Source organism: Crotalus tigris, unplaced genomic scaffold (assembly GCF_016545835.1).
Source record: "Crotalus tigris isolate CLP2741 ecotype Arizona unplaced genomic scaffold, ASM1654583v1 scf7180000017631.5181431, whole genome shotgun sequence".
Classification (NCBI taxonomy): Eukaryota; Metazoa; Chordata; class Lepidosauria; order Squamata; family Viperidae; genus Crotalus; species Crotalus tigris.
Window position 1 is genome coordinate 1382406 of NW_024096525.1, and position 27187 is coordinate 1409592.

Here is a 27187-nt window from a genome sequence, read left to right on the forward strand (position 1 = left end):
ATTGGTATAGTTACAAATGCATTTCAACCATTTCAACTCCATGCCTTGTTGTATTTTAACATATTTATATATTACATCTTGTTTGCATAGAACTCAAATAAGTTTTCTATCTCGATTCTGACTAGTCAGACTACAAAAGTCTACTGAATTCAATCTGAATGAATGGATTTGCTAAAAATATATCTGCCCAATCAGCAGTAGGGTATAGGAGACAAAACTAGCAAGTCAGAATCTTACAATGTTAAGCCCCACCCATTTTTCATGCCCAGTGACATCAGACAGGGTGGGGTTTGCATTGCAATGCTCTGATCAGCATCTTGTCAATTTGAATCCCAACAGCTACACAATTCTAATCCAAGCTCATGGGGGCCCATTTATTGCTGTCGCTAAGCAGCAGAAGGAGATCAATAAATAAGCAAACAGCCAACCAAATAAATAAATACCTAGAAAGATGGCAAAGAAACATCATTTTTGTCAGAAAAGTGGCAGAAAAATGAAAAAAAGAAGAGATAAACAAACCTCTCCAGCTCCTTGAAAGAGTATTGTATGATCAGACAGTTTATTTTGAGTAATCTGGAGTGCAGCAAGGAGACCTGCAACAGCCACAGATGCTGTTCCTGAAATTGAATAAAATAATAAATAATTTTATTAAATTGAAACAACAGCACATATCCATTGATAACCAATCATGCATCTTTTAGGTCAGTGGTTCTCAACCTTTTTAATGCCGCGACCCCCAACCGGTCGTAAGTCGAGGACTATTCAACCGGTCTTAAGTCGAGGACTGCTCAACTGGTGCAGCACCGTTTGCAGAATGGGACTTTTGGCGGGCTCAGCAGGGCAGAGACAGCCTGGACAATTCCTATTGGCTTTTGAAAGCCCATAGAATTAGACTCTATTCCAGAGAGTCTATTCTATTGGCTTTCAAAAGCCAATAGAATAAAAGGGAGTAGCACAGCTAAGGAAAAGGGGGAAAAAATGGCAGACTGCGTTGTTTGGTGACCCCAGTGAAATGGTCGTTCGACCCCAAATGGGGTCCCGACCCACAGGTTGAGAACCACTGTTTTAGGTAAATTTTAAAAACAGAATTTGACATGGGTGGGTTTTTTTTCTCTTCCATTGTTAAGCTGAAACACACACACACAAGGACTCATTACAGGTTTCCTCCCCCCCCGCCCTCACAAAATCTGCAGTAAAGTTACATTGCACATCTACGTGAAAAAGGATCCTACGGAAGCCAAGGTCTGAAAAGGTAATTTAAGCCATGGGGTCCAATCCCCTGTTTAGCAAAGGAAATCTAAAGCATGTTATGCTTTCTCTTAAAGACTCATTTCAGATCAAGTTCACCCCACCACCCCTACAATCAGAAGAACGTTCAAGAAGGCACACCAAGAATAGCACTTGCCTTACATTTATTACATAATTACTGAAACAGGAAGAAAAGACTAGGGCATATAAAAATGCTAATGAATATAGCTAGCGGAAAACTACCTAGAAAAAATAATTAGAAACTAATTAAGCCCAGAAAATAGTAATTCTCCTATGATACAATATCTTATTATAAAAACAACTGGAGGACGCATGTCTGAATTATAAATTAAAATGTGAAGATATTAGTCTTTTTCAAGTAAGTGTTCATCTTCTCTCCTCACCCTTATTCAATTGTATCAAATGAAAGATGTATTATTATAATACTTCAGTGATAATACATTATCCCCCCCCCAAGGAACACAATTCATTATACACAGGAATGGTAAATGTGATATTATTTCTCCATAAAAGAAAATATTCTGTTACATAGTGGAGATTTGAAGAATGACACTGCTGATGACAAGCCAAGGCTATTTAATATTAGAGAATTTCACCAACAGAAGAAAAGGCTGTCATAAAGTGTCCAAACACCATGCACTAAAGATTGCCATTTTACTGCAGAATTTCAGCATTGTGGAGTTGGAAGGGTTTGGGATCTCAAATGAGATTTAGGAGTACAAATTCCTTCCGTGTATATATTTAGGAAATGTTAAGTAATGACGATAAAACGATTGACTGATTATATGCCATCAAATCGGTGTTGATTCTTAGCAACATATTTATTCCATGACAATTTATCTCTAACCTGGTCTTCAGGTCTGAATCCATTCATCTTGCTCCTGGTCGTCATTTTTTTTTCTTTTCTCCCCCCTTTTCCAGCATTAGAGCCTTTTCCAGAGAGATATTAGATCTTCATATAATAGGTCTGAGGTAGGATAATTTGAGCCTAGTTATTTGTGTCTCGTGAGAACTCTGGATTGATTAGTTCAATAAACAATTTGTTTTTATTCTTGGCTGTCCATGGTATTTTCAGAAGTCTTCTCCAATACCCATGTTCAAAAGATACTCTTCCTATCCTGCTTCTTCAAAGTCCACTTTTTGCTTTCATGGAATGTCACAGGAAATACCATTGGTTGCACTAGTTTAACCTTTGAATATAAATGTGTCTAATAATATAGTATTTTATCAAATCATCTTTGGTCTCCACAAAAATGATCAGAATTGACAGCCAATAATTCTTGCATGCACATATTCAACCACTAAAAGAGGTTTGCTGGAAGTCCACAGATGCCTCATGACAAATAAGACAGGGAAGCATCTCTAGACCCCTCTCAGAAGAGCTAAAATGTGACAGTGGGACAGCAAAGATCATCCATTGTGTCTCTTCAGATCAGCACAGGAAATCCACAAAGGACTTGTATACTTTATCACTATCATCATCTGGATCTTCAAGCACAGGATGTACAGGAAGTCCTTGACTTACAACAGTTCTCTTAGTGACCATTCGAAGTTACAACTGCACTGAGAAAAGTGACTTATGACCATTTTTCACACTTGTCATGACCACTGTAGCATTCCCACTGTGACGTGATTTACATTTGGATGCTTGGTAACTGACCACATTTATGACAATTGCAATGTCCCAGAGTCATGTGATTCCCTTTTGCAACCTTTTAATCAATTAACCAGTGGAACAACCTGCCTCCAGAAGTGGTGAATGCTCCAACACTGGAAGTTTTTAAGAAGAGACTGGACAGCCATTTGTCTGAAATGGTATAGGGTTTCCTGCCTGAGCAGGGGGTTGGACTAGATGACCTCCAAAGACACTATTATTATTATTATTATTATTATTATTATTATTATTAATAATAATAACCTTCTGACAAGCAAAGTCAATGGGGAAAACAGATTCACTTAACAATCGTGTTACTCATTTAACAACTACAGTGATTCCCTTAACAAATGTGGCAAAAAAAGTCATTACCTTGAATGTCATCATTGAAAGTGCAGTACAAGTTGCGATATTTATTCAGAAGGCGGAATGCATTTTGGTTGGCAAAATCCTCAAACTGAATGAGGCAGTTTCTGCCATACCTAAGGGAAAAAAACATTATACACTTAAAATGAAAACAGTAAAATTAAACTACGTTGATTAATAACATATGATCGCTCCTCCAGTATTTTTTCAATTACATGTCATCATGCTTATTGTAAATTGTGAACAAAAGACTAGGGCTAGGCATTAAACAGATTTAGATGTTTAAATATTACTTTAAATTTATCCATTTTAATGCAAAACTGAAGCAGTGATTTATATGGCCTTTTACTAACTAGAAGCTATCCATACATGGATAATTTTATGGGCATTTACTTCTGTATGTAAAAATAGCAGTCAGTGACAGACTCCTTGTGCTGACAGGAATTTCTTTGCTATTTCTTCAAAAGAGGAGTAAAAACAATTCACGCTTTGAATTTCCATAGACCAAGAAAATTATTTCAGAGTAATGGATTGGGACAGATTTTGTTTTATATATTTCATACAAAATGTATCTGTTTGAAAGTGATCGTAAAAACTTCTATATAAAGCTTATAAAAATCATTGTCAGCATTCTAAGCAAGCAAAGATGTCTGCAAAGGGAAGTCAAAAAACATCAACATGATCAAAAGTCTTCCTCTCTCATATATATGTACCATTTCCAGATAGAGAAATTAAGACAGCTAAGAAAAGTTCTGTTGATTATTATTACTACAGTAGGATTATTTCTATCAACTTTATGAAATATATTTTTGGGCAAACTAGTAACTTAACACTTGTACAGATTAACCTAGAGAATAGGGCTTCTACATTAACTTACTAAATAAAATAGCAGAAAATATACAAAAGAGTACATTCAAGGTGTCAAGATCCAAAAGAAAACCTATTTTGCTTCAGCCATAGTTGTCTTTGACTTGCCAATAGTAGTGGGGAGGGGAGGGGATGTTTAGAGTACTTGGAGCACCTGTGAACCAGCCAGCTTGGGAACCAAGGTCATCGGAGGAACCATCGGCTGAGAACCAAGATAGTTCTGGGGCAGTTCCAGTGGTGGGATTCAGCCGGTTCGCACCACTTCAGCAGAACCAGCAACTAATTTTTTCTTGCCCAGGCCCAGAACAGACTTATGGAAGCGGCATCTACACAGAGAACCAGTTGTTCACATATTTGAATCCCACCACTGGATAGTTCTCACAACAAATGTCTGAAATATAATTGGGGAATGTGACTTGTATTGTCAGGGGAAAGGGGAGTTTCCACTCTTTTAATTTACTGTCCTGGCGCCTTTTTCACCAGAGCTGTTTTTTTCCTTTGATCAGTGCCGATATGCTGTATTCAATAAAGTTTTGCATTAGAAATTGGACTGTCTCAGCTGTGCTCACTTTATTAGGATCATCAGTTGGAACTTTGTCACAAGGTTTGTTTCAGTAAATGGCTAAAAGTTAGAATTTTCAATAAAATCATCATAAGGTGTACTACAACTTAATCAAATTTTCATAAAATTTCATATAGCATTTATGAGATCATTTTAACAGTATAAAGCAAAATATCCTAATTTATTTTTCAGATTTATTTAATGAAATGTAACTACCAAACAATGATGTTAACAGAAAACTTTGCTGTTGAACTTTTATAGCCCAAACCTGAGAGTATCAAACCAAAATAGTAAAAGCATTTCAGAATATGAAATATGCTCTTTCATTGTACTGTTATTTGAGATTGTTAAGGATGGAAAACCTTCCATAACTCAATTAAAATGCCTTTTAATAGAATGCTGTGAAATAATTGTGAATTATTTTTTTAACTAAAGAGCTAGATAAACACTGAATTCAGAATTATTAGATAAAAACTGAATTAAAAAATTCTGCAAGAAATCTAATTCCATTTTGAAATTTATCCTTACGTAAGTAATTCCACTTAGATTAAATTGTTCACCCTTGCATGTAAGCATACATGCATCAAATTATGACTTATTTGCTGATATTGTATTCAGAAATCCCATGGGCAAATATTTAGGGACCAATGCCATAAATGGTGACCAATGTGATCAAACCTGAATGCTTGTTTGAAGAAACACAAAGTTTATCAGATCAATATTTTTCTTTAAGCTCTCATGGAGAAATTCATCTGTGATTCTATGTGAAGCATCAAAAACAAACAAACAAAATATAGCTTGAAGGGAACTTAATGTACTTATTCCCTAACACGCAGAAGTAACTTTAGGCCCGTTCATTTCAACAATTTAATGAAGATACTGTGATTATTACATTTCACTAAACCTTGTAGCTTGTGGAATTGAAAAGATTATTCCTCTCTTTATGTTTTTACTGACTGTTACTAAACAGTCATTCCATCTGATGCTCAAAAGCTTTCACTTCAGCAACAAGCCCTTCGGGTCATTTGATCCTCTTAAGTAGAGTTCAGGTTCCTGTTTTGCCATCATTGTTCTATCTTTCCCTTTGACTCTGTCTGAAATTTACTCAAATTGAGCATTTGAAACCTGGGGACAGTCTAGGAAATTTTGTTACAGACTAGCCAGATGACTCAGAAAACATCTGGATTCCCTGATCTTCACTGCTTCTTACTCATGACTGCGGCCCACTTTCCCATCTGGTCTTGTGGTTGCTTCCTTCCTTCTGCTCCAGTGAGAATCCCACGTATCCAACTTATGCTTTCATTAAAAAAAAAAAGTCAACCAAGTTTGAATGGGATGTCATTATGGTGGCCATTCCTACTTTCTAAATTCCCAATATCTCAGTAATATAACTCCATTTAATATCTCCATGATATTAAATGACAGGGGTGTCATTCATCTACTTCAGTGGTGGCGAACCTATGGCACATGTGTCAGAGGCGGCACTCAGAGCCCTCTCTGTGGACACGCGTGCCGTCACCCCAGTCCTAGGCCTTTAGCTGGGTTTTATAAAATCTTTTCGCTTTAGGCCTCCACCGCTTTGTGCAAAAAAAAAAAAAAAAAGGTTCAATCAATCAGTCAATTTCAACTTCTCGTGGGAAAAAAAAAATCTTGCAGAATTGGAATTGATTGATTGAACTTTTTAGTCCCACCCAGTCTGCCGTTACCACTGCAGCCACGGTCAGCCAATGGGTCACACCCAGCCAATGGGCCACACCCACCCGGCACCCAACGATGCATAAGTGGGTTTTGGGTTGCAATTTGGGCACTTGGTCTCTAAAAGGTTCGCCATCACTGATCTACTTCTTTTGTTCTTTAGATTCTAGAGTAGACTTTCATTGTATTGACCATCTCTATCTTTTATTAGGAAAAAAATACCAACAGACTTCTGATCTATCAAGCTCGGATTGGCAGCAATGTTCTGAAATTTCATTCAGTGATTCAGGCAAGATTTCACATGTGCAACACTGTGTATGATCCTTTAACAGGAAACACGTTTGGACAGGAAACTTTTATTCTCAACAAGACTTTTCCAGAGCACCTACACAGCAGAAAGCAGTAGGTGGAAAAAAGCTCCATTGGGAAACGTTAGCCAAACTGTTCACACTTCTTTGCATCAAGACAAAATTACATCCCACACAGTTATGAGGGTAGGCAGTTTAAAATTAAGATTAGGGACTTTAAATTATTTGAATAATAATGCATCTGTTGCATAGGATTAAAAAGCTCTGAAAGGGAATGTTTTATATTTTTTGCTTAGGAAACTTAATATCTACTGCACAACAGCAGCCAGCACATAATGGCCAAGTGTTGCGATCCATATGTGTGAGAAAAAGATGTCGATGTTCATTTCAACAGTCCCAGTCTTCAGGAAACTCAATATATAGTGACAGTCTGGATTTAGCTACAGTTGCATACTGCAAATTGTATTTAATGATGTTTGTTTTGCCACCTACACTATGAGGCCCAATTACTGGCCTAATTTTGAACCATCATTTCGTTAATCTACCATAATCTTATCAATCCTTTTTATACTATATTAATTATTATTCCATTCTTTTTATCCCATTTTGACTATGATACTGAAAGCAGAGAGAGCAATTTTAACTTAAGGACAAGATTGAAATAAGCAACATATATTCTTTAGAGTTAACATGATTTTCAGAAAATATATTTGGGAATTCCAGGCCAGAAACTTTATCATCTTTTGAACAAAGGAAGCATTTAATAACAACAACAACAAGAAGAACAACTGCTTCCATCCTGGGATGATATCTGTAATACCATCAAACATCCACATCTGCCTATCCCAGGTCCTTGGTAAGGACTCAATAGGTAGACAAAAATACCAAATCCAGTCTGAACATCTGGCTGACTGTGCGATTATTATTATTATTAATAATAGTATAATAATAATAATAATAATGATGATGATGATGATGATGATGTCGGAAGGGACCTTGGAGGTTTATCTAGTCCAACCCCCTGCTCAGGCAGGAAATCTTATACCATTTCAGACAAATGACTGCCCAGTCTCTTCTTTAAAACTTCCAGTGTTGGAGCATTCACTGCTTGTGGAGGCAGGTATTAATTTATGGTCTATAAGTACATTAATAAAAACAATAGCATTTATTTCTGAGAATACATATTGCCTGAACCTGTCTTTGAACACTGCAGAAGGGTCATTTTCCTACATTCCCTCTGCAGCATCAGTGGAAATTAAATACGATAGACACATTTGCTGACCTGAATTCTCAAAATAACACTTCTGTGTTTTTATGGTATTACTACAATCATTTTGAAAACATGCCGTTTTAAACATTCCAACAGTTATTTCAAAGATAAATAAGCTGCAATTGCATTTAATTTTTTTAAAAAAGTTAAATTAGTGTTTAACACACAGAAATTATGCATAGCTTTTTTTTCATTTCAGATCTGTACGGTCAGCAATGGCATGGCAGAAACTCTGATGTAAGATTGTCAGAATCAATTCTGATTATTTCATACAGTAAAGATATAACCAGTGGTGGAATTCAGCCGGTTTGCACCACTTCGGCAGAACCGGTAGCTAATTTTTTGTTGCCCAGGCCCAGAACGGACTTCCGGAAGCGGCATCCACACAGAGAACCTGTTGTTCACATATTTGAATCCCACCACTGGATATAACCATCTGAAATAAATGGTAAAGTAATTAAAGCTCCTAAAATGTTATACTGTGTTTCTAAATCAGGCATATTAGTTATTAGTTCAAATATATCCTTCTTACTTGGTTTCTTAATGATTTTTCTGATGAGAGAACTATGATCGTTTAGAGATTTGGAAAATATTCCTTTGTATTCTCCAGTCCACTATGAATACAAACTTTATGCGTGTTTTCTTCCCTAGAGATGAAAATAGAGGAAGCTGACTTGTGCTGGTTCAAGTTGCTATTGTTCAGCTTTACTTTATTTCTAGACAAACCCTTACACTTTGATTGGTGTAAGGGTTGGTTAAGTAAGAATTCCTTTTCACCTCTGTCAATGATAGCTATCCGGTTGCAATCTAATTTTTGCTGCAAATGCATCACTAGCACAGCTGTTATAACATTTGCCTGACACACAGAATGTATTCAAAACCTGGCAGAAATAATCATAATTCCCCGTTTCTGCTGGGCTTTTTGTGTTTTTTTCCCCCTGTAGTAAAGTCACCAGGGCCCCATTTCATTGCCTCTCCAATCACCTAAGGTAGAAGGTCATAAAGCCAAAATGGGCTCCCTTTTTAGAATCAGTCCTGAAGTACCGTACTGCCCTAATAAATATGCCATACAGTTTATTGCAAAAGTGCAGCCAGATCTATGGATCTGATAAAGTTTGGCTGAAAATTGAAAATCAGCTGTATGATTAACGTTTTTAATTGAATTGCACTAGGTCCTCTATGGCCCATAAGGACATCTTTGCAAATCAGAACTCTTGAGAGACAATAGGCAAGAACTGTCTGTTAAATCAGAGTAATATGAAAGCATCCTGTCATATTGTATTGGAAGTGTTACTGGTTTGGACAGGAAGGCTGTGCAGAGAGTGGTGAGTATGGCAGAAAAGATTATTGGATGTTCACTTCCTTCCATTTAGGACAGTGGTTCTCAACCTGTGGGTCGGGATCCCATTTGGGGTCGAACGACCATTTCACGGGTCGCCAAAAACGCAGTCCGCCATTTTTTCCCCCCTTTTCCTTAGCTGTGCTGCTCCTTTTTATTCTATTGGCTTTTGAAAGCCAATAGAATAGGCTCTCTTGAATAGAGTCTAATTCTATTGGCTTTCAAAAGCCAATAGGAATTGTCCAGGCTGTCTCTGCCCTGCTGAGCTCGCCAAAAGTCCCATTCTGCAAACGGTGCTGCACCAGTTGAGTAGTCCTCGACTTACGACCGGTTGAGTAGTCCTCGACTTACGACCGGTTGGGGGTCACGGTGTTAAAAAGGTTGAGAACCACTGATTTAGGACATAGCATATAAGCGATGCTTGACCAGGGTCTGCAGTATTGTTGGGGACGCTTACACATTCTCTCTATGATCAGTTTTCTCTCTTATCTTCTGGGAGGAGCTTTGTGATATCCAAAGCAGAACAACTAGGTTCTGTAATATCTTTGTACCACATAGTATATTAACCTTATTAACTCTCAAGACTCTTTTTCTCCATAATATAAATTAATATAATAATATATTATATTAATATAATATAAATTTAATATTTATATGTGTGTGTGTGTGTGTGTGTGATATATGGATATGGATATGGATATACACACACACATATAGCCCAAATCTAGGGCTATCCACAGGCAGCAGTCGCTTCTGCGACAATCATTTTTTTTATGTTAAATTTGGATTGCTAGCAAAGAGTTAAAGGGAAGCTGGTATAGCTATTTCAAGCTATATATATTAACAGTAGATAACTATAAAAACAACTGCTCATTGAGCGTGTCACCGGTCTACCCGCTCCGGTTGGTCGTATTCTCTCTAGCCGCGTCTCATCCGCCCGCATCCTTTAACTCTTTGTTAGCAATCCAAAAATTTATATATTCTTTTGAGAGTGTGCCAGTGTGTTCACAGAAAAAGTGACAATAAAGGTTATCTTATCTTATCTGTTATCTCTATTTCAAAAGAACTGAAATGGATAACAGTATATATATGGTGTCTTAAAAGATTTATCTTTAAGACTTCAAACCTTATTTTAATTTTTGAAATGTGTTAACTTTTTCATAAATATATTCACTTACTACAGTCTGGAAAGCTGGGCAGAAACTGTATCTATCTATTCTAAAAATGTTGCCCCTAGTAAGTGAATTAACAAACTTTTGGAAATACATTCTGATTAGTGAATGTAAAACTCATTTGATGTTGTTCAAACAGAACAATTTCTCTGACATTCAGCTCAGTATCTCATACTGTATTATTTTTCAGTGCAAAAACTAAGACTATTGCCAATTTTATATTGCTGAAATTCTTGGGACTTAGAAAGTATTTAAGCATAGCTTTATTTTCTGGCCTCAAACGAATTTAGCTATGATCATTAAACATACAGTAATACAATGTTGTTCACCAGCAGATTAAGAACCTATAATTTCAACACAGCACATTTAGTCACACTAATAAAGTCGAACTTCAATTTTTCAAGTCAAGCTGTACTTTGGGCACTTTTTATGTCTTTTTTTTCTCTCTTTATTTTTACTACATATGTATTTCTATCAGTATTATCTTTGTGTTTTGTTTTGGTTGTTTTCCCTTTTTTGTTATTAATTAAAACACAATAGATTTAAAAAAAAAAAACAATAATTTGAGCTTATGGTAAAGTGTTCCTGAGACTACTTCATTGGATAGTCAATCACCAACTCATGCAAAGTTCATGTTATATGCCCTTAGAAAAATATGAATATATAAAATTCTGAATTCTGACTTCTTCTTTGAAGAAGAATTCTGAATTCTGACTTTCTTCTTTGAATAAAGCCAATAAAACTTGTCTCCCCAACAGAGGTAAAAGAAGCCTGAAAATATGTACCGTTTAGTATAATTAAATAGCAGCTGTCTGATAGGCAACATCATCAATGCTAGAAGGGAGTGGTGTTTACTCTCTGTTTATATACTAGTCAGTGGCTTGCCCTGTCAGTATTGGTGGGAGTGTTCTTGGTGGAACCAAGTCCTGATGATGTTACCTAGCTGGGTAATGAAATGTCTGCAAGAAAACAATCAAACTCAGAGACCACCAAGGATCTCATAGTTCAACTATGAACTACCAAGATTCTCTTTTATTGATAAAGGATAAAGTGGTGGGACAGGGAGAGATGCTTTTTGTAGGACTGTCTTGCAGCTTCATCAATACCAAACAAATGAGAATACTGGGTTTTTTTTATTTCCTGGCATGAAATCCTTAGGTTTACATAATAGATACTCATATTTTAAAAATGCATTAATCTTTCAAATGCCCTTTTAGTATTTTAAATTATCTACCTTCTAACATTTTAACATTTTGAGTTAGCAGGCTTATTATAAACATTTATGACAAAAGGAAATGTCAGTCAAGTTTAGAGATATAATGACTTCTTTTGGGGAGATACAATGCTACAAGCACATGACTTTAAAATTGTTAGGCTAATTTAATGCGATTCCTGACACATCCCAAATGCAAAAAATGAAGGTAATGGGGAAAAATAAATTTTGGAACTTCTGGATGCCTTCAGCAAATTTATGTTAAAGATGCCCAGTAATAATACCATAATATGTTTTATGCAACGGGTACAGAAATAATACTTGGTATTAGGAAATGGGAACCAAGAAATCAAAAGAAAATTGTCCATTGATGCATAGTTCATATATTTGACAGAAACGATGCCTTTTAAATGAGTTCAATGTAGTGACATTAAAAGATTACATTAAAACAAACTACAGGTTGTCCTCAACTTACAAATACAACTGAGCCAAAATTTCCATTGCTAAGCAAGACAGTTGTTAAGTGAGTTTTGTTTCCTTTTATGCCCTTTCTTGCCAAAGTTGTTATGCAAATCACTCAGTTGTTAAGTTAATAATATGGTTAAGTGAATCTGTCTTCTCTATTGTCTTTGCTTTTCAAAAGGTCATAAAAGGTAATCACATGACCTCGGGATACTGCAAATTTAGATGCCAAGCATCTAAATTTTGATCATATGATCACGGGGATGCTGCAACAGTAGTTAAGTGTGAAAAATGGTCATAAGGCACTTTTTTCAGTGCCGTCGTACCTTTGAACAGTCACTAAACAAATGATTGTAAGTTGAGGATTACCTGTAGAACATGTTCGAGATGTTCTTTGTATTATCTTCATTGGTATCTGTAGGAGAAAAAGCACTTCTCCACAGAGTCATGACACCATCAAGATAAAAACAGAAACATTGCTTTCCGTAAGAAGTGGCTCAAACTGTCTCAGAACAACAGCAGAGTTGTGTGTGTGTGTTTATCAGTATCTTTACAATATTTAAATTATAAACAGATGTTTAGTGGGAAGCAACCCAGCCTTCTTTTTCTTACATGAAATTCATTAATCACTAACTATAAAGATAACATTCTTCTGAGTTATTTATGTGCAGCCAGTAAGATTATTTCAAGTCAGCATGATTCTGGGCCACGTCATTTATAAAAATGAATGATCGTTGGCACTGTGACTTTCTTGTTTTGCACATTTTTCACTTCATCATGTCTGAAACTAAGTAGCAAGTTAGAATCAGCATCTAGTCAACATATTTTTCCCAGCCAGTGGCTATATTAAACTGACATGTTAAAGAATGGCATTATTCTGCTGTGGCTAATAAATATTACTTTTATCCTCCTCTAAAGGAACCTACAAAAAATACACTGTTTAAGATTTAATGCCTAATTATGAATCATTATTTTTATTATGCAAGATTTATAACAAACTACAAAAAGATAGAAAATAAATATTGTTATTTTACACAATTCTTTAGTCTACAAAAACAAGTCTACCAGATAGATCACTAAATAGCTTCTAAGATTCTTCACAAATTGCCAATTCAGAATTTGTCACCTTAAAAAGATAGTAATTGTGGATCCCCTTTACATTCATTTTTCACCTAAATCAATTATGAAAAGGACAATTCATTCATTACTTTCAACAGAAAATGCAAACACTTGCATTTCTACCAACTTTAAGAAGAGACTGGACAACGCCTGAGCAGGGGGCTGGACTAGAAGACCTCCAAGGTCCCTTCCAACTCTAGTAGTAGTAGTAGTAGTAGTAATAGTAGTAGTAGTAGTAGTAGTAGTAGTAGTAGTAGTAGTGTTTTCTGCCAACTACAGAAAACTGTTAAAATACAATATAAAACACAAAGTACCTGGCTGACTTTATTAAAACCACAAATATTCTATGGCACTGAGGCTAAATAAATATGAAACCATCTCCAAACATATCCCATTATCTTTCAGAAAGGTAAGGAATACAAATACAACATCTAAGAATAATCTAATGTTCCTATACTATGAACATTAAAAACATAAAATTTTTAATGCAAGCACTTTCAGTAAGCATGTTTTGATGTTTCCCATATGGTTCATTCAAAGTGTGCCATAAAACATGAAATCAGAATTGTAGATGTAAGGAAAGGCTGCTTTTATAAAATTTTCATGAATGTTTTTCATGAGTCTCCCAAAACATGATTGATTGATTACAGTTTGAGATTGTTAGATAACAGAATTCTTTCCGGTGGTGTACAAGCAAATGAAAACCACAAAATGATTAAAATAAGCATGCCATAAAAATATGACAAAACTATCACCTAGGGTAAGAATGCAACACAACAGTTGAAATAAAAAAACAGCAGAAGAATAAAAAAAATCTAAACACACTAAAATAGACCTTAAATTATCAGATAGAATAAAAAGGATTTTTATCCCAAAAATTCTATAGGATTGATATTAAGTTGGCTTCTTATGGAAAGCTATTCTACAAAAGAGGTGAAAAACTAAAATGACTCTCTCACTGGCAATTATTCACTTTAGAAATGGCTTCTAAAATACACCTTTAAGCAGTGCCCTTTATATCAGGAATAACCATTCTATGTTCACCTCTCTAAACTCCCTCCAGATTCATATCATTTTTTTTTAACTTAAAAGTGAAGTGCCTCTGATCCCACATAAATCCCATCAATAATTCTTAGAAAAAGATATGGGCCGTTGCCACTCATTTGGAAAAAGATGCTTATGAAGGAACAGGAAAGTGAAGAAATGTGAATGGTAGAAGGTATCCAGAGGTGGTTTGATAGGGAGCAGCCCATAAGTTAGCCTCGCTTAATCATGTTTGTGAGAAAGCAAGCTTCCCAGGGTGTTAATGTATGAGACAACAGCATGCTCTTCAAGTTTCAAGTCTATAACCCAAAGATTTGTCTATCCCCATGTTGGGGGTCACTGCAGACATAAGAGAGATAACCCTAAGATAATTTGAAAGTTTTAAAATTAAAGACAGTTACAGTCTAGCCACTCTGATTTGAACAGAGGTTCCCAGACTGCTTTCAAAGGCAGCCTCATAAATAAGGCATGCAGAAACTCAAGCAGGAGAATATCAACCTATTAATAAATGTTACAAGGCTGTCTCTTTTCAGACAGGTTGCAGTTGATCTATTTGTCTGAATTTGTAACAGACATTATGAGTCACATCTCTACAGAATGTGCAAGGTCCCCAATCCCCTCAAGCAAATGCAGTGAGGAATGGTCTCCTTCAGAACAAGGTGAGCAAAGCACCGCTTACTCAGGCAGATGAAACATTTATTACTTTGATTGGATGAAGCTTTGGTTTAATAGCCTTCATTCAGCCCCTTATCAAGCCCAGTCATTAGTTCAGGATGTCAACTGAATTAAATGAAAAGCTGAAGAATAAATGCACTGCATTGACATATTGACATCAGTCCAGCTTTCTAATTAATCTCTTCAGCAATGTCATGATAGTTTGCTGCCACCAAGTTGGATTTCCTCCTGATGTACATGTGCACTTTTAAAAATTATTTATTTAGCATATGGCATCTATAAAGGTCATCAATGACTGATAAATATGAGACTGGAAGGCACCTAGTCCATAGTTATCCAAGGTTCTGTCTGGCCTAAAGTGCTGTTCTGAGTATCGGTCCTTTTACATTATTGATATGTGACCCATAAGTCTTGTTAATAATAATTGTTACTCTTTGCTTATTATTGGATATATTACTGGATATATTAATGATCTCTTTGAGGCTTATATGATGACCTGGTACATGAAATCATTTATCTAAGAATCTAGAAATCAATCCAATGAATTTGACTCACCTGAGCTAGATAACCATACAGATCCTGCTGCACACCCAGGTCTAATTGTTTAGTTTGTCAATAAAAATATTCTTAATGTCCACATAAACTAAACAGAACCATTAAGTGAAAACAGAAAGATTAAACAAGCCATTAGAACTGCCTACAGATTACAGACTTAACAAAATTAATCTGCTTTGTACATGGATAAAAATATGGCATAGTCAACCTGGACCTCTTTAAGTTAAGCCACTGAGGCATTTGCACTGATTTAACATTAAAAACCTACAAAGTACAACACACTAGTAACTTCAATTTAATGCCTATTATCCCAAGAATACAATTAAGTAAAGAGGTCAGTTTAAGAGTTTTTATTAGTAAGTCAGCTAATTGCAAAATGCAAGCAGATGGATCATATTTTAAAATCTGATTTGGAAAGTATAAAAAAAACAGATGCACTTGGTTAATTTAGTCTGCAAATACTGTCCTTTAAAAATACTTTCCATTCATAATTTACAGCTTCTCCGGTCTCCTGGCAAACTCTTTAAGAAGAAGAAAAAATATCCTGTGCTGAGTAGTCAATTTGGCTTCAGACCAGAAGATGCAAAACCTTTTCTAGGTAGACCCTGATATTGCCCTGCAAAATTAATTGGGAACTCTGAAACATTATGTGGTTAAAGCTGCCATAAGTCACTGCATATTACATATTGAAAAAATAACCATGTCAGCAGAATATTAGTAAGTTGATTTGTTTATTTATTATTTGTTATCAAAACTTTATATTGATACCTATTTTACAGTCAACTAAGGGTGATTCCCCAAAACCTTTATCTGCCCTGGGAAGTCCAAATGGAAATTTCTCCCACTCCATTTAAATCAACTCTAATTCTTTTCTCAACACCACACATTTTCTTCTTTTATCTGTGTCCAGAAGAACCTTACTCAGCTTCAATTAGAAGGAAGACAGGAGTGAAGCCTCTTTTCTTTCATATACAACTGACTGCTAAAGGAGAGGTAAGTAGATGGTATTTTCCTGGCCTGAAAATATTAACTAGAGTTGCAAGGCAAGATCTAAGATCCCAAGCATACCATTTAAAAAAATTAAAGGCTCCAAAAGAATAAGATTTAAAGCCCAGCATTTTCCAGCATAAATTAATTATTTCAAAGCTAAAACAAGCTATGGAAAGAGATGCATTGTTAATGCAACTGGAAGAGCAATGAAAGTCTATAAATGTGTCAATGGGAGTAGAGGCTGATTGAGGGAAATTTTAATAACAGGTAGGGTATTTGATATCTCTAATATTCTGCTTAGTTTCAGAACTTTTGCGTACTACTCTGTGTATATGGCATAATTTTGAATTAGTCCCTAGATTATTCTCAGACTGTAGACTGGAATGCCTTTGAAGGGATTCAAGCTGAAACCTGAGCAGAGAAGCAACAACTGAAAGGAAAAAGAACAAGAACCTTCTGTTTTGGCCTTTTTCTTTCAGATATATTCTGGAGTGGGAAGAAGTCATGCTTCGTTGAGAATCTTAAAACATTTCCTACCAAGATTTTAATAAGAATAAAAATTAAGCACAAAACATTATATATGCTTGATGAAAGAATTAAAAACTGAATAAACGATCTTTTCTTTTGCGAAAGTTGATTTGACATTGACAAAAAAGAAGTATGACTAATACAAAAACAATAAATCAAAGAAACAATTCATCTTGGATTTGATTTTTCCAGATGAGTATATTTTGACAAGAACTTCCATATTCTTAATTACTTGGGTTTATCTTTTAATTAAAATCTGTCTAGCTTGATGGTCAGATGTGTGCATTTGCACATGGTGGCAATTGCAGTTTCCACAAAATTGGCACTGGGAAAACATTAATAATGTTAAAGTTATGAATACAGTGTTTAGGAAATGACTGCTGCAACCCTACAGTGTATTTGAGTCTCAACTTCAAGATCTGGCCTTCTAAAGAGCAGTCAGGGTTGATTTCTTCTAGGACTGACCAGTTTGATCGCCTTGCAGTCCAGGGGACTCGCAGGAGTCTTCTCAGCACCATAGTTCATAGGCCTCAATTCTTTGGCGTTCAGCCTTTCTTATGGTCCAACTTTCACAGCCATACAGTACATTGCAACTGGGAAAACCATGGCCTTGACTATACACACTTTTGTTGGTAGGGTGATGTCTCTGCTTTTTAGAATGCTGTCTAGATTTGCCGTAGCTATCCTCCCCAGGAGCAAGCGTCTTTTAATTTTTTGGCTGCAGTCCCCATCTGTGGTGATCTTGGAGCCCAGGAAAATAAAATCTGTCACTACCTCCATTTCTTCCCCATCTATTTGCCAGGAATTAAGAGGGCCGGATGCCATGATCTTGGTTTCCTTAATGTTGAGTTTCAAGCCAACTTTTGCACTCTCCTTCTTCAACCTCAATCAAGAGGCTCTTAGTTCATCTTCACTTTCTGCCGTTAGAGTGGTATCATCTGCATATCTTAGGTTGTTGATATTTCTCCCGGCAATCTTAATTCCAACTTTTGATTCATCTAGCCCTGCCTTTCTCATGGTGTTCTCTGCCTATAAGTTAAATAGGTCTATTTAACTTTGCATTATAAAGCGTTATTGTGAGAATTAGGATTCCATCTTAATTAGAGTTTGCTGAATCACTTCCAAGCTCAATGGAAATTTTAAATAGGAATATTGAAGTCCACACAATTTCATTTTGATTATGCCTTTTGAGATTCTAAGACTGGTAAAGACCTCCTACATGTTTACTCAGAAATAAGTGCTGAGTCATTAAAAGATGGCTCTGAATAAGTGAGCTTAGCATTGCAGGGAATCTTTCCAATGAAAAAGCTACTTGCAGGAATCAAGTGAATCTAATTAAAAAGCACAGTAGTTGCAGATGCTCCATTACTGGAGGTTTTTAAGAAGAGATTGGACAATCACTTGTCTGAAACGGTATGTTTCCTGCTTGAGCAGGGGGTTGGACTAGAAGACCTCCAAGGTCCCTTCCAGCTCTTGTTACTCTATTCATTCATGCATCTGCCTGAATATATGAAGGCTTGAAATTGAATATAGGATGGGCCACACAGAATGGTCATACAGCTTACAGCCATACACCTTGCCAATCTCTTTTTTTTACTTTCCTTCAACTTTCCTATGTTAAAATATTTAAAGAGGAATTGGGGTTAGCTCAAATGCAACTTTCCTTTTGATTTAGGAGTCTTAATACATAATGATCCCAAGCTGGGTGACTTGAGCCAATTGCGCTCTCTCCCTCTCCCTCCCTCCCCCCTTCTCTCTCTCTCTCTCTCTCTCTCTCTCAGCCCAGCCTACCTCTCCTAGGGTTGTTGTTATGGGGAAAAATAGAAGTAGAAGGATGTATGTTGCTTTGAGCCTTTATAGCAGTGTTTCTCAACCTTGACAATTTTAAGGCATGTGGACTTCAACTCCCAGAATTCCACAGCCAGCAACGCTGGCTGTGGAATTCTGGGAATTGAAGTCCATATGCCTTAAAATTGTCAAGCTTGAGAAACACTGCTTTATAGGAAAGGCAGAACATAATTAAAAAAAATGATTGATTGATTAATGATTGATTAGCTGCATATATAACTGCTCTTTGCATCTTCTGGCTGAATGCCTACTTGACTGGAAAAATAAGAAGCACAGAGGGAGGGCAGCAAGCCCAATCCTGTTGATTGACCAGTTCAAAACTGGTCTCTTGAGTCAAATAGTAAACTGGGCTACTAACTGTGGGTGTCAAATGAGTATTACATTTGTAAAACGTAGCAGGTATAATTATTTTACAATGCATTTTCCAGTGTTTCAGATTTAATCTTCTTTACAGGTATGTATAAATCGTTCTGATTATAAGTGCAGAGATTTTTTTTAAGTGTTAGAAACAGTACAGATGCTGACTAGTGCTAGAGACTAAATCAATCAAATGGTCTTAGGAAAAAAAAGATTGGGCATCCCTCCAAGAACTGCCGGGTGATTGAGCTAACCCTATCTTATTAAAAAAATAATAATAAAATCCCTTCTCACCCCAACGGATGGCATGCGTCTTCCTCAATCTTCAGTCCTCTACCAAAAGCTTGGGACTTTGAGGGTTCTGTGCAGTCATCTTACCTGTTCCTAGCACTGCAATCTCCTGGACAGAGAGCTCTGGTGTTGTTCCTGGGAGCAGCTGGAGCTACTCTCCCAGCTTAGGAGTCACAACCCGGAGGGCTCCTACAACCACTGGGGCCACTTTGGCCTTTGCTTTCCACATTCTCCTTCAAGCCCCGGTTCTTCTCCAGCTTCTCCTACATCTTCCTGCTGTTGCTGTCACCTGGTACTGCTACATCTATCACCAATGCTGCCTTCTGATCCTTGTCTACTACCATGAAGTCTGATGGATTGGCCAGTACTTGCCTGTGGCCCACAGGTAGTTCCAGTCCATCCGTCTTAACCACCTTCCCTCCCTTGACTACCGTCCAGCCATACTTCTCCAGTCCAAATGACATGTCCTCACTGTCGATAGGGTGTTCAGGCCTATGCAGAACAGTAGCATCTCCTTGAGGAAAGTCTTTGTATCCTGTTGACTTTGGATAGTGCCAGGCCTTCACAGATCCATGTGTGTGTCATTGAGCTGCATGCCTTCCTGTAGTCAATTCAGACTGTGCTGCCTGAATTGTGCTGCTGTACTATCTAGACCTTGAGTCTTGGGCAGTGCTTTACCTATGAGCAACTGGTGTTTTGAGCCTCTCATGTTGAACCCAATGTCCTTCTGAGCTGTGCTCATGCGCTGATCCATATAGGCCTGTAGCTTGGCGGCTATGATACCTGATAGGGCTTTCCATGTTGTGGGAAGGCTGATTATTGGCTGATAGTTGGCCAATAATAGTTCAACGCATGAAGTAAGTCTGCTTATCCCTGATTTACATAATAAATATTTTTTTTAAAAAAGGGCCAACATATCTCAGACCTTGTGGTTTTATTAACTCATTACCACACCAAAATGGAAAAAAAACCCCACAAACTATTTGTAGAGCACATTGGACACAGAAAATTTAAGTCTTATTTTTTAAGAAGATTAATCTGATTTGTTTGGATATTCACCATAAATTGAATAGCTTGGAGATCTTAGACATACAGTATAAGGAAATATGTCCTGTACATTTCCTTGCTCTGCTAGCCATTCTACAAATTGCCATGTATGTTCCTTGTCATCTTCATATAATAAAGGCTTTTCTCTGCTACTAAAGGATACATAAAAGCTTAAAATAACTCATAGAAACAAAATGTATTTTTCCGAGAAAAAAAGATGTGACCTATTATAATTGTTATAATGGAAAACCAATTTTATACGCCTCATCTATGCTCAATTCTTAAGCAAGCCCAAACTGCTATAGTAAAAAATACTCTATTCTTAGAAATCTTACCACTTCTTTTGCCCTTACTATGGAACAAACATCATTTTATTGATTAGTTTCTAAACTTTAAATTCTCTTTGTAAATAAGACTTGTCATGAAGTGACTACATCACACACTTTTAATATTTTAATGAGAAAAAAAACCTATTTGGAGGTGAAAAACATATATTATAACTTTCCAAAACAAACCCCAAGCATAGCAGACAGATAAAAGGTACGGAAGTTTCTACTTAATTGTATACTTACTGCTTATTTTTATCAGGTATAAAAATTTATACCTGAACTCCTAGCCTCGTTTCACCCAATTCTGGATGGGTTGGCAAATTTGCAAGCAGACAACAATATAGATTCTTTCCAGCAATGATTATAAACACTGGAATAGTGTTGCAAAAGAATTTCTATAAATAAACAACTATAGATGGGCCCGTTGGCAATTAAGAATTAATAACAGGCCAAGAATTGATTAAATTAAAAATATTAGATTTAAATTTTCCTATTAAAGTTTCGGTGTGGCCCAATATTCTTTAATAATTTCTAATTAATGTCACAATTATCTGGTTTCTTCCTAATATATTTCTTTGCCAAAGAAAAAGACTGTGCCAAATAAATATGCTACCAATAAGTTTCAACAATATTCTAATGAAATGGTAAGCAAAACTATTGTTCTGAAATTTTTATTTAACTTGGAACTATGTGGAATATATATTTCCGCAAGCCACTAAAAAAAACAAGCCAGGACTGCACTTCACTTGATCAAACAATGGACAAAAATATTAATTTTAAATGTTACAATTACTGCTGCAACTAGCTGTAAATGCAAGCCAGTTGCATTTTATTGTTGTAAGCCGCCCAGAGTCACCTCAAAGCAAGATGGGCAGTAAACAAATCTAATAAAAAAATAAAAAAATAAGAATAAACTCTGATTCACCCATTCTGGTTTTCTTAAATTTAAAATAACTTTTAAAACCGATAAAAAGAGATATTTCCTAATACTGGGAGAGGTTCCCCAACTTCTTCTTACTGTTGTAAAAAAGTAAATCCATCCACCACTCAACATTATAAACCAATGAGCCACAAGTACAATCTGTATTTGTAAGTCTGCAAAAACATGCATCTTAGCTTCTAAGTTATGTTATCTTTCCAGCATTCAATAAATTCTTACAACATCCAGTGGTACAAACTGCTGAAATATAACCAATTACCGGGAAACTGCAGCTTCCATAAATTCATCTAGAAGATCATCATAAGCCTGGCCTCGGATTCGTTTGTGTTTCAGACCGATGTACAAAGGATCATTTATCAACTCCTGTTCAAAAGAAAGGGGGAAAAAATCAATACAATAGTTATCATTTGGGGCACTTGAATCCAAATATATTATATGTGTATACATACAATTTATAATTGGGAAAATTGGTCAGGGAATTATAAGCTAGAAGAACGACTGGAAATCTCCAACATAAGCATTTTTAAATATTTTTTTTATCCCTCATTATTTTTATAAATAATTCAAGTCAGCAAACATACCTAATACATCCTCTTCCTCCTATTTCCCAACAACAACCATATAAAGCAGCGGTTCTCAACCTGTGGGTCGCGACCCTTTCACAGGGGTCGCCTAAGACCATCGAAAAACACATATTTCCGATGGTCTTAGGAACCGAGACACCGCTCCTCTATCCGTTTCTGCATGCCTTTGAGCTGGGGGCCATTGCAGCACCGGATTCGTTTCCATCGAGCATCTCCTAAGGGAGGCTGCGCTGCTTTGCGGCCCTTTCCATGGAGGAGGCTGAACTAAGCTCTGCCGGCGCTGTCGCCCTCTTGGCTCTCTCTCTCTCTCTCTCTCCCTCTCCCTGCCTGGGTGCTTCTCCAACCAGGCTGGGCGGAGCCGCCTTCCTGCCCCCCCTCCCCGGCCAGCTGGAGCCGGGCAGGCCGGTGACCTGCAGAAGTGAGGCGAGGACAGGCAAGGTGCGCTGAGCCCCGGGTGCGGCAGGTGAGTGGGTGGCGTCGGTGCACGCTTGGAGAGCCCTTAGAGTTAGGGGTCACCACAACATGAGGAACTGTATTAAAGGGTCATGGCGTTAGGAAGGTTGAGAACCACTGATATAAAGTATGTTGGACTGAGAGAGAAGGGATGGCCCAAAGTCCTCCCCCTCTCCCGGCTTTCATGACTGAGGTAGAATTAGAACTCACAGTCTCCTGGTTTCTAGCCTGGTGTGCCTTAGCTACTAACTGTTTATTTTATTTAAGTAAAGTTTAAGATTTTAATTGTCTATTTTAGTATATTCATTAAGCTATAATTCCTTTTATATGTTATACGAGTTAAACAAACATAAAACTAATGTGTGCATTAATATGTCGATAGATTTGAAAAATAAACATGAATGGTGATTGGTTTGACTATCATTAGATTAGAGATACACATAAAATTAAGTGAATACATTTGTAAAAACAAAAAGATAAGCAGGGTCAGACCTGGGTAGTATATGGTAAATATGACAGACTATCAAGAAATAAGTAGAAGGAGAAATGGAAAAAAGTTACAAAAGAAAACAGTGGCAAATCACTTCTGCATGGTTGCCAAGAAAGCAATATTTATCTCTGCATAGTTTCCAATAATCAAGCTCCACATATTGAGTTGCTAGGATTTTAAAGTAATTTAAAATTGCAGATAGCATCCTACATAACTTCTTTTAAGTTATTCATACCTGAAAAAAAATCAATTCATACATTTCTAAAATCAGATTACATAACCAAACATTTCTTGTGAGAAGGAAAACATAATGCTTTTCTAGAGTAGATATTATAGCCTTTTTGAGACTAAATGTTAGCTTTTAATCTCATGTATCAAATTATACCTTATAATTTGCAAATCCAAATACATGCAATATCCAAAACAAAAACAAACAGAACTGAATAAATGAATCCCTGACCACATCAAACCACAGATAATTTTTATACTTCAGAGAGTTCCACAAAGTATATTTCAGGAGGAAGATATGATTTCGGCCATTCTACTATTATTTAAGTCTAAGCTACCAATTACAACAAAACCAAATGCCATCTTCCAATTTGAGGAAACCTCTTTGTGGGATACACACACGTAATCCTTACCTTACTAAATGACAGCACAGAATCATTTTTATTTTCCAGTTCTTATTCGAAATTGTGCCTAAGTGCTGTCCTTAGACTCCTTGGAAAAACTAATGGGATAAAACAGTAAAACACAGCCTAAAATGCAACCCTAAACAAAAATTGAATTTCAGGTTTGACTAGAAACCAGTCTAACATGCCCTTCATACTGAAGCCATTATAGAGACAGACATGCCTAAACTTAACATACTTTAGAAATGTGATGCAAGTGAATGATGGGCAGAACAAGGCAGTTATGTTTAGAAAGAATCAAGGAAGTAGAAAGAGAGAATAACAACAGATGAAATGGATGAACAAGATCAAAAAAATTATAAGGCTGCCCTTCAGAGAACTACAAATTATTACCGGAGACCAGCTAACCAGGGATCCCCAACCCCTGGTCCATGGAACAGTACTGAGCCGCGGCATGCCAGCAACCGGTCCACACAAACAAGCAAAGCCCCATCTGCAGGATGCAGGCAGCACACATGTCCCCTCCAGTCCGTGGAAAATCCTCTGTCCCCGTAACCGGTCCCTGGTACCCAAAGGGTCGGGGACCTCTGAGCTAAGCAATAAACATTGGTTTTTGCAGTCAGGAATCAAATTTGAAGTCACTTAACTAACTAACTTCTGTCCAACTAACAGCTGGTTTTACCATATAACACACTATTTCCCAAAATATTCTGAACCTCAGTATCAGTTTTTTTATGGAAGGAATGATGATAATAGTGAAGCTTCAGTAAAAATTAGAAAATACTCCTGGTCCACATGAGAAACAGTAATAATCTGGATCAGAAACTATCATCAACTATAGGGAAACATGGTTGGTTCATATGATTGCTTCAGCAAATGACAAGTTTGTTCTACAACACTATACATGAGCCACATGCTGTCATTTTTCATTACCTTCGTTAAACAAATATTTCAGGATACTTCATTTAGAGATTAACTGTATTTTTCTTTAAAAGTATCCTGCTAAACTGAGTGAATTATGAACTTGTAAAGGTAAAATATTCACAAAAACCTCATATATCGACCAGAGATGGATATCATTAGTTTAGTGGATGTTCAGCAACATCTAAAGGACCTTAGTGTAGTGCTTCCTCAGACCAATACTTGAACTAGAAGGCTTGCAATCAGACATTCAATGAAGAGCTCTTATAAGATACTTACATTGCAGATATCAGAAAAACCATTAATAATGACAAGAGACACGCACTGCAAACTATGATGCATGTCCTAATATAGCAGTGGACCAAGAATCTCTCTCATTTGGAGAAGTGGTCAATATCAGTGCATTGTTATTGTAATTGACTACTCTGGTCTGGGGCCCTTTGTTAGCTTCGGTCCTCAAATTAGTTCCTCCCATATAATATTGATAAAATAAAATGCAATGGCAACTTTAGACAGCCAGTTTGACAAATGGCATACGGAAGACTTATAACAAACATGGACTGGCATCCTGAATCTATGGTTTACGGAAGCTATTTGATAGATCTGAAAAACAGGGCAAACGATGGATACTCTACACCAAGAATGTTTTTCAGTCCAAACCACAATCTCAAAGCTCAATTTCATCAGTGTAAAACATGATTTAATAATTACTACGGAAAAACTTCATACTTAAAAGCAGGGCTTTTTTTGTCATAGAACGCCCAGAACGGAGTTCCGGCACCTTTTTTGGATGGAACCTTGTAGGGTAGGCAAGGCAGGTTATATAACGTGTGTGAGTTCCGACACTTTTTTTTTTTTTTTTTTTACAAAAAAAACACTGCTTAAAACTGTCATGTTGGGGCTGTTGTTATGAAGAAATATGAGGAGGGACCACTATGTATTTGAGCTATACAGAAAAAGTGGATATAAACCTATTAAATGATAAAATGTTTAACATATGAATAATTAAGAATATCTAATACTTTCAACATTTATATAACTAGAGAGAGAGCCGAGGTGGCGCAGCAGTTAGAGTGCAGTACTGCAGGCCACTTTAGCTGACTGTGTTCAGCAGGTCAGCGGTTCAAATCTCACCGGCTCAAGGTTGACTCAGCCTTCCATCCTTCCAAGGTAGGTAAAATGAGGACCCAGATTATTGGGGGCAATGTAAATATATATATATACATTGCTTACTGGTGTACACCGCTTAGAGAGTGCTTGCACTTAAAGCGGTATATAAGTCTCATAAATAAATAAATAAACTATATCTGTATTGGAGTAGAAATAGATAGTTACTGATATGAGACCAGGACCCTTTATTCAGAAATTTTCATTTACAAGCATTAAAATGATTTCTTCTCTTTTGTTGCAATTGATATACTATTTGGTATGCTATTTCGCACGCTACCAAAATTTTTCTGAATCAGAGTTAGATCACACCAGAGACTGTAGATAATGTGTACAGTTCTTCATAGACTATTTGTAAACTGGAGAAGCCCCAAACAATATGCAACAATAAGCTCAAAACAAAGTTTAAAGGATCTCAAACCCTTCTCATATTTATGTGGTGTGAGGCATGGCTTCTTGCCATTTTAACAAGCCCACTCAAGCTTCGGACTGATAAGCCTCAACCTCCGCTTTCATCTGCCAAAAACAGAAACAGAAAACCACTTTTTTAAAATAAAGGACATTTTCTCTTGATCAGTTAGTTCCAGAATAGATTAATCAAAATTCGGATCATTCTTAGTTGATAATATTGGCCGTGTATTTCAAGAAGCAGTTCAAATATAAAAGGATCTCCTGCATACAGAAATAGTGAGAAAAATATATGGAGCAAAGAACAACAGAAATGAGTTAATGACTATATAATACAGAAATCTGCAGCTGAAAATATTAAGTCAGTCTAGAAATGGTTTACAAAGAAATGTTTAATGCTAAAAATTTAAATGTGAGTTGCTGGTTTAATAACGCCTCCCTTGTTCTATAGAGAACATTTATGTTAAGGTCACTTAAAATGCAATTTACTTTTCAGACTATTGAAATTCATCTTACTTAACAAAAAGGGTTCCAGAAACTACCATGTGTATAATTATAGTTCAGGGGTGTAAGGTAGTTGTTGCAGAAAAGCTTCAGGAGGTGGCAGCACTTAGCTGACCTTGTCAAGCCTG

The 27187-nt window shown here is 36.5% G+C and overlaps 1 protein-coding gene across 1 annotated transcript in view; it reads right to left on the minus strand.

Moving 5' to 3' along the window:
* Positions 1-27187, minus strand: part of ME1 (malic enzyme 1) — a 100190-nt gene that overhangs the window by 19386 nt on the left and 53617 nt on the right. The window contains exons 6-8 of the mRNA XM_039334458.1: positions 22160-22263; positions 3296-3405; positions 520-617 (exon numbers count right to left, since the gene is read on the minus strand). Coding sequence (XP_039190392.1) covers positions 520-617; positions 3296-3405; positions 22160-22263 — 312 coding nt within the window. The remainder of the gene's footprint in view (positions 1-519; positions 618-3295; positions 3406-22159; positions 22264-27187) is intronic.